Genomic DNA, 17,794 nt, shown 5'->3' with positions numbered 1-17,794 from the left:
TCGAGACAACTGGATTAAAGTTATGTCTGAATACTCTGAGATCGCCCCAATAGCACTTTTGCTATTTCCCGACATCCTACCTGTGTGAGGCGGGGGGGATTATGCAGCAACGGCGACGAAAACAAAATTACGAAGTAGACTGGACATAAACCACACACTTGCGGTGTCATTGTCTCTCCTATTACCCCGAGATGGGACCGTCTGGTTGCAGAAAATCAAGCTCGGTGCTGTGGTGAGTGGTCATTTTCATGCACTTTGAATTTGCGTTGTATCGTATTTTGAAGGCATTAAACATTGCCATAGCGATTGGAGTGTTGCGGCCAGATTAGACGCTCCTTGTGTTTATTATTATATTTCGAAAATACCACAGTTTTCATGCAGCTCATACCATATTATTTTGTTGTATTATTTCCGCCACACCTTAAATGCCGGTCCCTGAAAATATTGTCTGACATAAACCGGTCCGTGGGGCAAAAAAGGTTGGGGACCCCTGGTTTAGCACACATCTCTTAGGCAGTGGTCCCGTGCCCAATCTTTTTTTTGCACCACAGACCGCAACGACATGTTTTGATGAATTGTTGGAGCCACAAGACAGCGATACGGAGATAACCATATCGCCGGTGGCTCTCCGACAACACATTTGGACACAATCTAAGGGTGAATGTAGTAGTTGTTTGCGCTGGAGCTAGCCTTATCTATCCATCTGCCACAACACCGCTTGTTCATATCCGATGCAATGTGCTGTGAGGGTTCTGTTTAAAAAAAAAAAAAGTATACAATTTTTTGTATTGTTCAACCGAGAAGTATGTTCAGTGTCACATTTAATTAAGTAAGCAAGTCATCAGACAGAGAATCCCGTTTCTCAAATCCAGCACCATGAGCTACATATTTCACACAGGTCACATTGAAATAATTTTAAAATGTTTTCTCCAGACTAAAAATAGTAGTCGGATCATAATGCTATAATTTTGTCTATGGTTCACATCTGTACTCTGTTTGTTGTTGCAGTCTGCCCAGAACCTGGCTCAGATCAGTGACCTACAAGCACAGTTGGAGGAGGCTCTCAAAGAGAAGCAGGAAGTGCATGAGACAGTAAGTGCACTATGTTTCTGCTTTAGGCATAGCAAGTGAAAACATACAGTCAGTGGAAGGATGTAAAGCCAAAGATTTCTTCCTAAACTATGCCTCACACAATTAATAAATCAAATGATGTGAATAGGAATCAAACAGATGATACAAATTGACTGGATGTGTTGGTTTCCAATGTTTCAGAATACTGGTACATCCTGCATTATACAGTAGTTGCCTTGACTTGCAAGTTTAACCATGGCCACCCTTATAACACATTCATTTCTCAAATCGACTCCACCCATTGTAATGAATAGAAATCCATTCCAAGCCCCCCCCCCCACTCCCCAAAATACATATTTGTTTTGTTTTTATTTAAGAAAAATATCACTGTTGTAAAATATACATATGAAAAATAATAAAATGTCAAGAAACAAAATGGTTTTATAAAGTGCAATCAATCAAACAATTAAGAAATAATTTAATAATTTGTTTTTTAAAAATGACACCCACACATGTGGAATGGCCAATCGTGGATTTAAAAAAAAAAAAAAAACGTTGACCAAAATGTGAATTCACATTTTTGGCCGGGAGCGAGCGATATGAGAGTTGCAATATGTTTAAAAACATTTTTTAAAAACTAACATATGTTAACGTTGCCATAGATGCAAGTCCTCCAGAGTCAACTAGACTTCCAGGAGCAGTCCATGGTGGAGAAATCCCTTGTGAGCCGACAGGAGGCCAAGATCCGGGAACTTGAAACTAAACTGGAGTTTGAGAAGACCCAGGTCAAACGCCTGGAGGTGAGAACCAAAGACAGGGCAGTTGTACTTATGGTGCTGGAAGTGGTGGGCGGCAGATGTTGGGCGAGCAAATGGTGCTATCAGCATGGTAGGGTGACCTAAAAAAACTAAGAAAGGTCATGAACATAAAGTATACTGTAAATACCACCATCTGAATATATCTCCAAAGACTTTATTGCACACCTCGTTGCATATTATCCCTGTTTTACCTTTAGCTTGCATTACTCTCTTACTTCTTACTACTTACTAATTCAAAACTGTGCAGGTTCCGTTTGGCAATTACTCACTGTGTAATTTTTTTGTCAACAGCGGACTGTCAAGAAGGAAAATAAAAATGCTTGGATGCTGAAAGGAATAAAAAAAAAAACAAAACAAAACAAAAAAAGATTTTTAATCATACTAGCATGAGTTCAACTAATTGTAATTGTGATTTCAATTTTGGCTTCTCTTTATCTTACAAACGTTATGACCGAAGAAAAAAGAATAGTGGGCTGAACGGTTTGGTGTTTGAGTTCCCAATGTTGTAAATGGAACCTGAATGCTCCATGCTGCTTACATACATGCGTGATTCTGCCGTCCCTAAGTGTCCTCTAAGCTGACACCCTAGTTGGAGTCAACTGTCAGACTAAACACACAAGAAAAATAATTACACTCATAATACCATAAATGTTTCATTTCAAGAACATTGCCATTGATAATGCTAAAGTCAGTGTAAAATGGATGGATTTACAAGGCATGAGGCTATGATGATAGTTTGGGCTTTTTGAGTTTTAGAAGGTCAATAAATACAAAGTTTTGAAGTCGATGGAATAGACATTTTATTAATCGGGATTTCAATCTCAGTCAGTGTTTCCATTATTGTGCAGCCCTGCTCCTCGCCACCAAAAACAAGAGGGACTGAATGTTTCTGGTTGTCAAAATATGGAAGCAGGATTTAATTAATCTAGTTACAAAAAGACACTACATTGTACTCATACTCAACTCTTGGGAAATAGTCTATGTAATATGGGGAGTGGCAAATCTAAGGCATAACTTGCTGGTTACATGTGTCCCTTACATTACGGTACATACTGAATGTTACGGCAGTCTAATCTCATTTCCTTTTTCAGAACCTTGTAGCACGTCTCAAAGAAAATTTGGAAAAACTGACCGAGGATCGAGACCAACGCAGCAGTAGCGAGATCCGGGAGAAAGAACAGAGCAAACGATTGCTGAGACAGATTCGCGACATGAAAGAAGAGATGGGCGAACTCGCCAAAAAGGAAGGAGAGGCCAGCCGCAAAAAGCATGAGCTGGTAAGTATGCAATAGATCAGTGATTCCCAACCAGTGTGCCGTAAGAGCTTTTAACAGTGTGCCACGGGAAGTGTATCAAATTTCACTTCATAGGTGAGAAAATTATGTATTCATAACAAATAATGTATCTCTCTATCTATGCCAGCAATTTATAGTGACAGAAAGAACAAATAAATGATGTTCTATTGGATGGCACAAAGTATGAAATTGACACATGCATGCATCCTCTTTTTTCCAACAATTTTGTTCGGTGGTGTCCGGTGCGATTTTTCAAACTTAAATGTGTGCCTTGGCTGTAGTAACCGCTGTCACTGAAAAGTTCAAGGCTGGGAATCACTCGAATAGATGAAATGAAATAATTGTCTAATCAATGACCAAATGATGAGACTTTTGATACCGTCCGTTCAAATTCAGACTACTTTGGAAAGATTTATTTTGTGCTTTGTACCATGAACAGGAAATGGACATTGAGAGCTTGGAGGCTGCAAATCAGAGCCTGCAAGCAGACCTCAAGCTAGCCTTTAAAAGGATAGGTGACCTCCAGGCTGCCATTGAGGATGAGATGGAAAGCGATGACAATGAAGACCTTATCAATAGGTACAAATTTACACTGATGTTACACATGATCGTATGCAAACAAAATGCAAATTGAAAGGAGGTTGAGCGTTCACAGATTTTAAATGACAGAAGTATTTCTGATGGATCAGTCATTAACCCCGTTTACTTGATCATGATATTGCTAAGACACCAATTAGTAAAAGGCCATACCAGTACTTTGGTATGAGGGTGACCTTATTGTTATGATAAATTCTATTATACTTTATTGATTCTTCAATATGCGTACTGAAGAAAATGCGCTCCTCTGTGATGCCTGCTAACAGAGTGAAAATACCGTATTCTTCATTACGAAAGGCTTTTTTTCACTCACTATACAAGACACAGAGAAGGTGGCATGTTGAGTCCATATCCATAAAAGCTGCATGTGTCCACTTAAGGTAGTTTGTCATGAAGGAAAAAGAAAAGGGTCACCAAAGCACCAGCCGCAAGAATTTCAAGCATCATTCACATTGTACATTTTCCTTTTGGCTTTGTCATATTTTTTTTCCATGTGTGTTCTCTTCTGTTTGTCCACCCATCATTGCAACCAGTTTACAAGACATGGTGACAAAGTATCAGAAAAGAAAAAACAAAACGTGAGGAATGCGAGCTTGTGATTTTTTTTTTTTTTTAAATGTATTTATTTTTCTTTTTTTTAACCGCTGGGAATGTTGAAGAGTCTTTGAACACAGAGAATCTGTGCTTTAAAGGATACCCTTTTAAAACAAATCCAGATTGAAATGCTCCTGAATTCAAAGCAGTTTTGTCTCAGATTTGAGTCTTGATAAGTGAGACGTTTTGATTGCAATACGTTTTTAACTTAGGCTTCAAAGCCACATTTCCACCTTGCAGTATAGTTCGGTTTAGATCGATACACAATTAACAAAGATGGAAAAAGGAGGCATTCTGCATGGGAACTGCTATGGAATGGGTAGACATAAATTATCCTTGTCTAGACATGGTGTAAACGGCCACGAGCTCAAAGTAAGTTAGGATTGGCTCCAGTTTACATGTGACCCTGAACAGACTAAGCGGTAGAAAATTGATCTATAAATTGTCATTTAATTCATCCATCCCTCCCAATTTTTATGATCCGTTGATCCTCAAGAGGGTCGCAGGCGTGCTGGAGCCAATACCACTTGTCTTCAAGCGGTTGCTTGGGTACACCCTGAACTGGTTGCCAGCCATTTGCAGGGTAACGACCAACAACCATCCGCACTCATACTCACACCACACCTAGGGACAATTTAGTGTGTTCCATTAACCTGCCACACATGTCTTTGGATTGGTATGTGGGAGGAAATCGGAGTACCCGGAGAAACCCCACACAGGCACGGGGAGAACATGCAAACTCCACACAGGAAGGCCGGAGCCGGAATCGAACCCTGCACCTCTGCACTGTGAGGCCGACGTGCTAACCAGTCGTCCACCTGGTCCGTCTTGTCATTTAATAAAAATTTTTTTTTTTCTTCCCACCACTTATTAGTTAGAGTTACAGCATATGATAATGGAACGGACTTACTGCTCAAACCGTACCGTGATGAGCTGAACTCAACTGTACTGTTTGGTGGAAACAATGTCTACCACTTTGGACACCAGATCCACACAATCACCAATTCAAACAAAAGCAAAAGCCTCATAGTTAGGTGAAAGGGAGAGAAATAATCAATCGAAAGAGGGTTTCCTTTGATCCATAAAAGGCTTAGGCATCATGCATCAGCAACAGTGCTCAGAGATTCCTCATAACCCTGGTGTACACCATTGCTGATTCGGGATGTAACGATAACGGCGATATCTTGATATTAAAATTGCTACAATATCGTCGGCGTCATGTTACCATATTAAAAATAGCACATCACCCTCCGCCCGCCCGCACTCCCAAAAAAAAACTCATTGCCCGCTTCAGCCAACGAACACAGTATTGTGAACTACTTTTTACATAGACCATGATACTTTGCGCCAATGAGCCAAGAAGAGCACATGACAGTAACAGTAACTCCAATATCATGAGTTTTTATACAGTACCATGTGCGAGTTTATATCATAATTAGGTTCATATTGTGATAATTTTCTCTCGTGACGTTTGGATATCGTTACATCCCTACTGCTGAATGCATGCCCTCACATGCTGAGATGCATGAATGTCACTGATGATGTGTTGTATCCCCAGCATGAAGCACATTTCCCTCCTCAGATTCTGCATATTGTTAAACACTTGGCATATATGAAGTAACTAATGTTGCAGAAGGTTTTGTGACGCTGTTGTGTGTCATGTTGGAGCGTGATTTCTTTTGAATGAACTGCTGAGGTTTGCTCCAACCGATCTTCATTGTTTTAATTTATGTGTTTATGTTTAACATTAACCATAAACTTAGTCTATGGAATATTAATGGGTCGCTGTTGAAACAGGGTGAGTTTCTCATCAATGACCTGAGCTTGCTTAACCCTTTCAGGGACAGCGGGTGCAACAGTGGACAGCTTATCATGTTATCAGGTCACAGGGTGCATCAAAGGGTTATAATGCAGAACCTTGAAATGTCTTCCCAAAAGCTGCCTTGTTCACCAGGCAAATCACCTGCACACAACGTTCACCTTTGGCTCTCAGTCATGGGACTCCCTTGACAGTTTTTGGCATTCTGTTGTTGCCAAGGCTGACTCATTCAAGACGGAATTGTGAAACAAGATTTACACTCATTTTAATAATGTTTCATTTGTGTTTGCATTTATTTTATCAACATATTTAAATGATGTAACTACATACATGAGACTGCATTATAATGTAACATAGACTTGGTAGTAATTTATTTTAGGTCAGATTATTTACATTTTACCAGACTATTAGAAGGTACTGTTTCGTACAAAACCACAAAAATGTTTTGAAAAGATGTCATTTTCTTGTTGGGCTTGAAAAAGATTTGTATCCCTGTGTGTGCGCCGGAGCTGTACGGATGAATTCCGAAAACAGTTCCACATTTCGCATACACTAATATGCCATCTACGAGATAAAGGGGCACAGAGGAATGGGGCTTTGCAGGGCAAAGAGATCCGTGTTATAGATGCGAATGAACAGTGGGGAGAAACAAACAACCAATGATGCTTAAAATGCCATTGACAATGATTGTCTCTTTAGTGCTGTTTGTTTGCTTCTCTAAAGCTTTACATGGCAATCGACTATCAATCAGTCACTCCATCCGACTTTATATACTCAGTAGCACTTTTCATGAGTAAAATGCAGCACAAAGCGCTTCGTACAATGAAAGCAAGGAAACTAAGCAAAACCATTCCCAACGACACACATTAACAGATGCGTACATAGACGGTGTGTTTTTGGATGAGAAAAGCTCTTCTTGGTGATATGCCTGATGCGGTGTTTAAAGGTTACATTTGAATCAAAGACCACACCCTGAGTCTTGATTTTATCCGATGTTTTAAATGTTAGTGCTTTTATTTGAAGATTTGTTTCTTTCTTTCCGCCTTACTGATTCAGGACTGATAATCCGTGCTTCTGTTTTTATCCTGGTTGAGCTGCACGAAGATTTCTGTCATCCACGATTTCATATCGAAAATACAATGAAAAGGGGCATCAACTGCTTGTGTCCTCAGTAGACTTGGCCCTCTAAAGCTGAACTCTCCAATGTAAATAAATGTTCAATACGGGTGCAATAAATAACACTTTTTTTTAATAGATTCAGAGACTCACCAATGAGACCCAAATAATACTTTATTGCTGCTAGAGTACTAGTTATCGAGATAAAATATGAACACCATGGGGCCAATAGGTTAGCGTTCATGTTTAATAAGTTTAAATTCAAATTTCAGGGAAGGTTTATTACGCCGCTACCGAGAGCAGATTTTTTTGGAAAGCTTTGGAAGTCTGAGTGTTGTTTATGTCCGCTGCCACCTAACAAAGGTTGCACTCATCTTATGAATGTCAAAGGTGACAAGCTCCAGTGAAGTGTTGGTCTGTGGCTGCTCATGGGCTTGTGTGTTAAAAGGGTCTTTTTGAGCTGACTGCAGAAATAACACGATGCTTTGAATGCTTCATTGACATTGGCAACCCACCTTGTGTCAACTCGTGCTCCTGCAAGGGCTTCATTGATTTCTGCCTCTTTTGACTCGACTGCAACACTGTAATATTTCTTTGAGCTGATTCTCTAATCCTCTCTGCAACTGTCCTCCCCTTTGCCCTGTCTTAACTGGTTTTCTGTGTCTGATTCCCCACTAGTCAAGGGGATTCAGACACTGACTCTGAGGTGGAGGGTCGTGTGGATGGGGTGAAATCCTGGTTATCCAAAAGTAAAGGATCCGCCAAGAATTTTTCAGATGATGGCAGCCTGAAGAGCTCAAGGTCAGTGGAGAAGTAAACATGCGACATTACTGTCCGAGCGATAGCTCTTTCTTATCTTTCTTAATCGTCCATTCAGACTATCTATTTATTTATTTGGGGTTGAACGGGGTTTTTCTTAGCTGATAAGGCACATATTGATATACAGTATAGGGCACAATGATTGGAAACAAAGAGTAAAATTGCTTTTTTGGATCGATACAATTCGATACAATGAACACAATTTCAATACGATTTATCGATATGGTAACAATAGCTTTTCTGTAAATAAATGTATACTAATTAAAGATAACTCCAAATAAACACAATAGAATGCCATTTCATTGGATTTTATTTAAAAACTCACTCAGCTGTACTGATTCCAAAATGTAAAAACCTCAAAATCAGAACAAGCTACTTCTCGTAACATTCTAGCTTCAGCAAAGTGAAACAGAACAAGCTCGTTCTCTTTTTAAACATGAATTTACCATGCTATCAGCATAAACTGGTTCTTTTTTAATGCATCAAAGTGAGAAAGTTGAGGAATGCTCATCAAACACCTGGTTGGGACTTCCCACAGGTGAACAGGCTAACTGGGAACTGCTCAGTCATTTCCAAGCAACGATGGGGCAGGGTTCACCTCTTGGTGAACAACTGTGTAGGAAAATAATCGAACAGTTTTTGGACCGTGTACAATGACAAAGAATTTGGGGATTTCATCATTGGTCGGTCCATAATTTCATCAAAAGTTTCAGAGACACTGAAGAAATCACTGCATGGAAGCGGCAATGCCAAAAACAAAGTCAGTCTCTCTCTCTCTCTCTCTCTCTCTCTCTCTCTCTCTCTCTCTCTCTATATATATATATATATATACACACACACACACACACACACACACACACATATATATATACACACACACACACACACACAGACACACACACACACACATTAACAGCACAAGCAGTGCATCTACTCCGGTAAATAACCACACCTCATACTGATGTTCAGAATCATTTTATTGCTCATCCATTTTGGAATACCATGAAAACTAAAACAAACACATTCCCAGGTATTTAAAATCCATATTTAAATTTTTTTGACACCCATCTGTCATCGTCAATCCATCACTCCGTCATCGTTATTTTAAACACACTTCCATCATCGCTAAATTACAATTCGTCACTGCTACTTTAGGACCGTCAGTAAAAAAAAAAAAAAAAAAAAATGGTTTCCAAAGGTAACTGCAGTGGTGGGCGCATCAGTAATTTTCACCAGTCCGTCATTCGTCTGTGGCAAGCGGCCAGCCCGCCAGTCCGTCATCATCAGTTCGTCATTAATTCAGGCCGTCCCAGTGCGTCACTCGCCACTTTTGCTCTTTCGCCTATTCGCTGTGGTAGGATGAAGTACATTTTTGCCGATAGCGACAGTCAGTCAGCATTGAGAACATACAATGTCACATGCAGCACAAGCAGACACACAGCCAAATAAAATAAAATAAAATAAACAGAAACACACAGCTTGGTAAAATGAAAACAATATGGGACAATATCATTGCGGTCTGTGGGACCGAAATGTATACAACACAGCCAGCTTTCTTTTCTGGCTGGGGACGACCTAAAATATGAGCAGACTTGGAGAATGGGAACTGAGATTTAGCAGACAACACAACCACAGGTCACCAGATTGACTGTTTTGTTATATATAGATCTATTCACCTAGACTTGCCCTAAAAACTCATCTTTTGTCATTTTTCTCCCATTGTCTTTTGCCCGACGGCCTTTCGGACATTTCGGTCTCTCAAGATTTGCTGTAAACTTAGATGGAAAAGAAGGGAAAGAAAGGTCAGATGATAAGGAATGGAAAGAGGCAAATAAAGAGTTCAAAGACGTCGAGACAACCCGGCCATCATCCGTGATGAGCTCCCTCAGCTACAGGAAGCGTTCCAACCTCGGTTCTAAGGGGGACCAGCTCTTCAGTGTCCTAAAGGCAAATGCGGAATTGGAGGATGATCTGTCTTTCCAAAAGTCTAGATCCAAAAGCACTGATCTTCAAGATGATACCTATTCAACTAGCTCCAGGAAGAAATCATTGGCCGTGGATGACATGGCCGACAGAGAATCAGTTATCTCCCAGCCTTACTCCGATGCCAGCAGCCGGGCCAGGAAAGGCATGGACAGCCGTTGGGGTGACATCGACAAAGAATCCACTCTTTCATTCATTCCACCAAGGCGGTCCTCGACTTGCCTTGGGTTAAGCCCAGAGAATGATGATACGAAGTCTACCCGCAGCTTGGGTTTCTCGAACCCACTCGGACGTCATCAAAGCACGTCACGCTTAGATGAGCGTGGTGGGAGGCGATCACAATACGGCAGTGACCCCAGCAGCCCTTGTTTAAGCAAACGGTCCGGCGGTCGCAGTCCTGGTAGTGTCAGTCAAGCTGATTCCCATCTGTCACTCGCACGTAGCTGCCGTCTGAGTGAGTTTGATCTTGATATGGATGATAGCAGAAGCGTGGCCTTCACTGATAGGTCATCTTACTGCCATTCTTCCGCTGGACGCAGCATTTCCATGCCGCCGCCACAAGCTCGGTCAGCTGGAGATCACGATCTCATCGATAACGTGGATATCAAACCTGTCAGCCATCGTAACTACCTTGACCCGGACCTGGAAAAAGCCATCAATGAAGTCTTGAGCTTCAAACCCATTAAATTCAAGCGCAGTAGCTTGGAGGACTCTGAAGGGGAGGAAGGTACATCTAAAGATAATGCAGATGATAAATTAACTGCTCAGAAGAGCACCGGAACTCGCTCCTGCACTAATCTTCAACGCTCTGCATCAGCTGTGAGCTGCATAAGACCGTCTCGCAGCACCAGCAGCTGTAGTGGTCGCCGTAGCAAGAGCAAGGGCAAAGGTAAGAAGAAGCGAAGCCATAGTTCAGAGTCTGAAAGTTCCAGTGACAAGCGTAGTCACAGGAGCAGCTCTCGAAGGTCCAAAAAGTCCAATAAAAAGTCCAGGAAGAGGGAAAAATCGCCTTCGTCTTCATCATCATCATCGTCGTCGTCATCAGATTCTGAATCAGACTCCGGGTCAAGCTCGAGCGCCTCCACCATCTCCTACCGCAGCTCTAGCAGTGTGAAGAGAGCCCCATCGCAGAAGGTTGTTGTCAACCCAGAAGAGGAAATGGAGGATGGGCCCCAAAGTGAGTGCCGCCCCCTCAGCAAAAAGAATGACAAGAAGAGGAGGAAGAAGGTGGACAGCCTGATGATGAAGTACTTGTATCGACCGGATAGCGATTGAAGCAGGCAGTAGGTGCTTGCCTGGCATCCATTAAAAAAAATAAATTAATAATAATTCACAGCATGGTGTGATGCAAAATGGTACACATATGAAGCAGTGCATTGCACTTTGCACTTCTAGTTTGAGTTGAGAGTCACAATTAGCATGTTGGCACGGTGTATTTTTCCAAATCTGCCACTCAGGTGGTATTTGTCTGAGTGCAAGTTCTTACCCATTTCACCGAGCATTTAATTACTCCAGCAAAAAGAGTAGAAACGACAAAATAAAATCGGTTTCACACCCCCAGCAGTACAATCAGAGGTACCGAACTAATCATGCATTCTAAAGTGAGATCATTTGAATGCCCAACTGACCCAAAAAAAAACCTAACCCCCAGTTTGGAGTGTCTTTGCTGTTTTATATAAAAAGTTATACTTGAGCTGTATAATACCATATTTTCCGCACTATAAGGCGCACCTAAAAGCATTTAATTTTCTCAAAAGCCAACAGTACGCCTGATATCCGATGCACCTTATATATTATAACATTCTGATTTATTGGACATAGTATGTTAAATCTTCTCGAAAGCGCTTTGTTGCAGCTGCAGCGGTTGTGAAAGCTCGATATAAATAAAGCTGTATTGTATTCCATTTAGCGTAGCTCCATCTCGTGAATGCATAACGCAACTGCAGCCAGGGCTCTATATAAATAAAGCTGCATTATATTGTACTGTACTGTATTCCCTTTAGCGTAGCACCATCTAGTGGATGCATAGTGCAACCGCAGCCACTATTGTAGCTTCTATTCATTCTATGCGCCCGATATATGAAAACTGTTTAAAAATAGGTCATTCATTGAAGGTTCGCCTTATACTCCAAAGCGCCTTATAGTGCGGAAAGTACGTGAATCCTAACCACAGCCGTATTATAAGTCATGGTGGTGTTTCCAGGTTTAATAATACATCGCATGGTTTTGTGGTGTCTTTGGAGCGCCTGTTTGAAACCTGACGGCCGAGACGATATGGTGGAGGATTCAGTTTCTCCGGTGTGGTTGGGAATACTCAATCAATGGTCCGCTTTTCACACCACCTCTCAAACAAATTGGCTCATCAGAGGTGTAACTGTAAGCGCCTGCATTTAGTCACCTCTCTATTAAGGCTTTGCACATTCATAATTATGCGTGGCGATGAAAAATCGAGGCTGTGGAATCGCGATGACTGCATTGAGTTGAATGTTCTGTACCTTCCTGGATATGCTTGTGAATAATCTCATTCGTCTGGGTCATTTCGTTCTCGGGGGATTGACTCGATCGCGACTGGACTGTTCTGGTTGTCTTGAAAGACATTTTGCCTCTCATCCTAGCAGGCTTCATTCGTTGTTGCAAGCGCGCCAGCCTGCTCTGATGAGAGGCGCAAAATCTTCTAAGACAGCTGGAACTGCCCATTTGCGATCGATTCAATGCCCTGAGAATTCTCGTGGATACACCCTGATTTTGGAAACTTAAAAAAAAAAACAGAGTCAGAGGATTCTTAACTGTCTTTTAAATCCAGCACAGTATATTGCTTGTCATATGGCTTTCACTAACAATCCCTTCTTCTCAAATTCTTCTCCAGCCCCCCCGGCAGGAGACGCTACGGCTTCAGATCCGACGAAGAGGAGGAAGACGAAAAAGACGACACTGCCCAGGGATCTCTGTACACTTCTTGATCCAGATATAGCAATCAACTAAAGAATGTTGGTGACGTTGAGCCTTTCGAGCCGGGATCTTAGTTTGTGCCGCGTTCAGCACCACTTTCCGAAACGCAGCTTCAGCCACTTATTGTCTTGCATGCGAAGATGACCTCATTGGCGGTTGTTCATGGACACTGACAGTTGATCAATTCAGTGAAATTCACTTTTGCTGTCAGTCAAAGCTCACGGTCCTCACAGTTGAGCTTAATCACCACCAAACTGGTTGCTTGGCATTGCCATAAAAAGTCCCATCTCGGATGTAACTGAGCCAAAGAGTTTAGGATTGCCCCTGAGATGAGATTGTTTCCTTACAAAAAAAAAATCTTTGTGTATTTTCTTTGCATATTGTAGACTAGTAATTTGTTTTGCCATCGCACCATGTACTGCCAAAAAGCTTTTTATTCCATGTAGACAGTTCTGTTGCCAATTGAAACGGAATCCTGGAAAAAGCCTGACAAATACTTCTTTAGTCTTTTCTGGGACAAGTGCTCTCTTTTCTGCTATGTATGCAGTTGGGCGGCGTTGTGGGCTGTTGCGCCGCGCCCTGAAGACGCTCTCGTCGTCACACTTTGGAACCCTTTTGCTGGCTAACGATCCGGTTTTTACAAGTGAAACGAATTGCATCGGGAACTCTCAAGGAAAGTCGGGAGGCTGTCAAATTCATTCTCTTTTGGGGTTTTGTTTTTGGAGAAGCACACAAGCAAGATCATATCCTGCGCATGCTTTTGTTTTTTTGAACTCACAGGGTTATTTCAGGTACTTGGAATATCCCATGCTAGCTTTATCACTTATTTTATTTTCGATGAGATGTGCTTTTCCTGACCAAAAGGAATTTACCGCGAGTTGATATTCGTCACTATTCCTATTTGTTTCTTATCGTCCCCTCAATATTATATTCTTATAATTATTAAATATAAAGCAAATGTCCATTCACCACAACCTCTTCAAATTGCCAGCATTTTTAGTGATGAACGACCAAAGCCGATAATGAGGATAAAATAAATAATCAATACACGGACGGGTTCATGGTTCTCACAATTTTGACTTAGACAATTCTTTTGAAACAGTCGTCAGCCTTCCAGGGTGGCCGTTTTGACATTTTCTTCAAGGCAGGGGCATTTGATTCAATGCCAGAGCTGTTCCAAGAGAGCCAGCATGTACTCCTTGTAATGCCAAAACTTGCGTTTTCTGACGACTTTTGTGCCTGTCTTATGACGCAACTGCTTACAATTTTGGCAATAGTACAAGTCGGAAAGTATGTTAGGTCCTATAAAGAGGCCGTGCCTACACAGCTTCGGTTGAAGCGGGCGAAAGGTCGCGAGACCTGTCTGTTTTGATTAAAGCATTCACACCCACATATAGTCATGAGCGTGGAAGTTGCCCAAAGACCCACCGGGATCAATTAGTGCGTTGATGTCTTAACAATCCTGGGACATTTTACCATGCCGCGCCAATCAAATTTCGGAACCACGCAAGTGAAATATTTGACGCGGCAACTGTCACTGATGATGGGGAATTCATTCAGTTAAAAAATAACCGCCGGATTTCTTGTTGTTCAATTGCACAAGTTAAAACGTTGGCGTTTGTGTTATTGTGTTCTTCTTGTAGATGTGTCAGGGCGACATCTCATTAAATTATGGTCAGCGATGACTATACTTCTGTACTATACACCGACTCTTGTGTTTTGCTCGGTAGACACATTTTGAGAAGTTACAAAATTGTTGCCGAACTTGATATTAGATCATTGTAATGAGGGCAATTCCAATGAATTCATTGAGTGCAACGCGGTCGTGGGATTTGCTCACAATATAGGAAACAATGTCGAGCCTTACCAATGTTATGGTTCGGTGTCCTTAGTATGTCAATTCACTTTAATCCTCTGCTAAGTGTGTTTTTAGGTTTGTCTGGCAAGTTGTTTCCAATTTTTGCTAAACAGGAAGCAACACTGGAAGCAGCATCATGTCGCATTCATGTGTAGGATTCCCTTGTTGGTGATTTCTCTGAAATGTGCACAGCAGCAGCAGTCCACATAAAACCTCAAATGACATTTGGGGCTTGAAAAAACAAAAAAAAAACAGCGCAAAGGAAGTTGAGGTTGTCGAAATCCTTTTTTGTTAGCTGATGCCCTTGTTTTTTTTCTTTCTGCAGACAACACGCATTGAAATGTTATCGACTCAGATACAAGTATCTGGCTGCATCAGAACTTTACGGAATGCACACACTATTTATAAATACAGTCCATGTGTATGATTTATGTTAGCTTTGAAAATAGTTTATTTTCATTATTGAACAAATTGACCTCTGATAACATTTTGCCTTACAGTTTAATATATTGTAAATAAACGATGGTGATTGTTTTACAATGACTTCAGACTAATTTGTAATTGCATCTTCATGACATTTCTATTCGTCCATGAACATGGTATTCAGACTTTCTTTTGTTCTTTGCATTGCAGGGCGTATCCAGATAAGACAAAGACTTGAACAAAAGAAAGCAAATACAAATACAGTGCAAGTGCCGACATTATTTGCCAGATAAATATCACAGCTAAAACGCTTTCATCGCCGACTCCCATTGCTTTTTGGTCCCTAAAATAATATATTTTTGGTTTGGTTCGGTCTTATATCCATATATTTTGAGGGCTTTCTCTGATGCGATATTATGAAGATGTGGCATATATTGCATCCAAACTTCAAGTGTAGTATGTTTAACATTCCTGCAACTTAAAACGGCTTCTGAAACTGTAAAACAAGTCCTTAAACCAATTTGAGAGGGAACGGCCACATGTTCACATTGCTCCACCCAGAGTGCAGCGGGCTGGTTGTTTATTTGAGCCCCGTGCGCAACTACTAGATAAACGTTCACAATTTCGATCCATCCATGCATTTTCCGAACTGCTTTATCCTCACAAGGGTTGCGGGGCGCGTCGGAGCCTATCCCAGCCGTCTTAGGGCAGTAGGCGGGCGGACACCCTGAACCAGTTGCCAGCCAAACGCAGGGCACACAGAGACAAACAACCATCTGCACTCACACTCACACTGAGTCCAATCAGCCTACCATGCGTGTTTTTGGAATGAGGGAGGAAACCGGAGTACCCGGAGAAAACCCACACAAGCACAGAGAGAACATGCAAACTCAACACAGAAAGGCCGAAGCCGGAATCAAACCCTGCACCTCTGCACTTTGAGGCCGACGCGCTAACGGTTAGCGCGTCGGCCTCAAAGTGCAGAGGCTAGCCTGGTTAGCGGCTAACCAGTCGCCCACCGGGCCGCCCCTCTTATTACCATTTCACTCTATTTCTCTAACAACCATTCAAGTTAGACTGACATGAGGGCAAAAGACAGAGTAACTCCTCCAGGAAATATTGTCAAAACCCAAAGTGCTGAAAGATCAGCTAGGGATGTCGAAGGGCTCACAGCGAAAAATCCATGCTGCTAATGTAATGATGCCACACTGTGTTTTTACAAGCCAAGATCAGTTCCTTTTGCAATGAAAATAAAAGTGGAACAGGTGAGAGAGAGAGGGGGAGAGACTATCACAGGAGAAAATCATTGCGCCACTTCAAGTTTTCAGAATGGGCAGTACCCGTTCTCAAACCAGACTCTTTGTGGAGACTACGAGCTAACAGTTAGCAAATGCTCAGCCATGGAACAGCAGCCCATCCCCAGAATGGAGGACAGAAGTACCGAAAGTAAGACATGAGCGATGCACATCAATAGATTGTGCTGGATGAAGAATCAAACTGCAGTGACTGGAAAGTGCAGAACTTTGTTTAAAAAAGGCGCAAGGGCCAATTCATGGGAAAAGAGGTCGTTTTACAAAGTGGACAAGACCACTGCTGCGTCCACTGCCAGGAAAGATGATGGCAGTACAGGAGCCACCCACACTTTTAAAGCGTATTTGGGAGTATTTAAAGCGTATTTGGGAGTATTGATCTTGCAATGAGTTCTTCTATACTTGTCCACATTACCAGTATCTATGCACAAACTATTAAGAAAAAAGGAATTGTGGTCTAGGGGACTGGAGATGGATGGTCATATGGCGTTGACAGTCAAGCCGTGTGTAAATTTAAAATCATGCACCCCACGTGCCAAGAACATGAGAAAGGCACCTACTTATACTCCACTCTACCCCTTAGAATTGCCAGAAGACTTCACCAGCGACCCTCGTGAGGATAAACTGATCTGATAATGGATGGATGAATGATATTACAAACTACATTTTTTAACAGTTGGTTACTAGTGACTGTATTTGAATACATTTTAAAAGTAACCCTCCCAAACCTGTTGTTAATATCTAGGGGGGAAACCCAGGGTTCTAATCGCTCAGTCTGAGAAAATGAGTCATTTGGAGAAGTTTCATCGAAAACAGTGAATAGGGGAAAGCTGGAGAGAAGATGTAGAAAAAGCTGAATGTCACTAACTCCATGAAAATGTCTTTCAAAGTTGTTTTTTAAACCTGAAGCGTTTCATTCTTAAAAGGTAGGCCACTGTACCTGTGATACAGCTCGGTACCAGTAGACGGTGCTAGTGCTATGGCTATAAATACATGAATTGTCCAAGAGTCCAGGCAGACCAAGTACAAGCGAACTGCCAGGGGAGACCTGTCGTAATTGTCAAGTCACCTGCATGAAGGCCAACTCAAGAGAAGCTGACACGCATGCAGATATTTATGAATAGCTCACCTTATTACATTTG

At 41.7% G+C, this 17,794-nt stretch overlaps 1 protein-coding gene across 12 annotated transcripts in view; it reads left to right on the top strand.

Moving 5' to 3' along the window:
• Positions 1-15,455, top strand: part of myo18ab (myosin XVIIIA b) — a 99,400-nt gene extending 83,945 nt beyond the window's left edge. For 8 of the 12 annotated variants that reach the window (XM_019861288.1, XM_019861286.1, XM_019861287.1 and 5 more), the window contains 8 exons: positions 1,009-1,092; positions 1,734-1,871; positions 2,981-3,166; positions 3,624-3,763; positions 4,315-4,359; positions 7,989-8,111; positions 9,893-11,395; positions 12,979-15,455. In XM_019861288.1, the coding sequence (XP_019716847.1) occupies positions 1,009-1,092; positions 1,734-1,871; positions 2,981-3,166; positions 3,624-3,763; positions 4,315-4,359; positions 7,989-8,111; positions 9,893-11,387 (2,211 nt within the window). In that variant the 3' untranslated portion in view covers positions 11,388-11,395; positions 12,979-15,455. The remainder of the gene's footprint in view (positions 1-1,008; positions 1,093-1,733; positions 1,872-2,980; positions 3,167-3,623; positions 3,764-4,314; positions 4,360-7,988; positions 8,112-9,892; positions 11,396-12,978) is intronic. The other 4 variants (XM_019861293.1, XM_019861283.1, XM_019861290.1 and 1 more) reach the window with 3 other exon arrangements.
• The last annotated feature ends 2,339 nt before the right edge of the window (positions 15,456-17,794 follow it).

The sequence above is a fragment of the Hippocampus comes genome, unplaced genomic scaffold (genome assembly GCF_001891065.2).
Source record: "Hippocampus comes isolate QL1 unplaced genomic scaffold, H_comes_QL1_v1.1 scaffold122, whole genome shotgun sequence".
Classification (NCBI taxonomy): Eukaryota; Metazoa; Chordata; class Actinopteri; order Syngnathiformes; family Syngnathidae; genus Hippocampus; species Hippocampus comes.
Note: the sequence above shows the minus strand (reverse complement) of the source record. Positions and strands in the feature narration are given on the sequence as shown.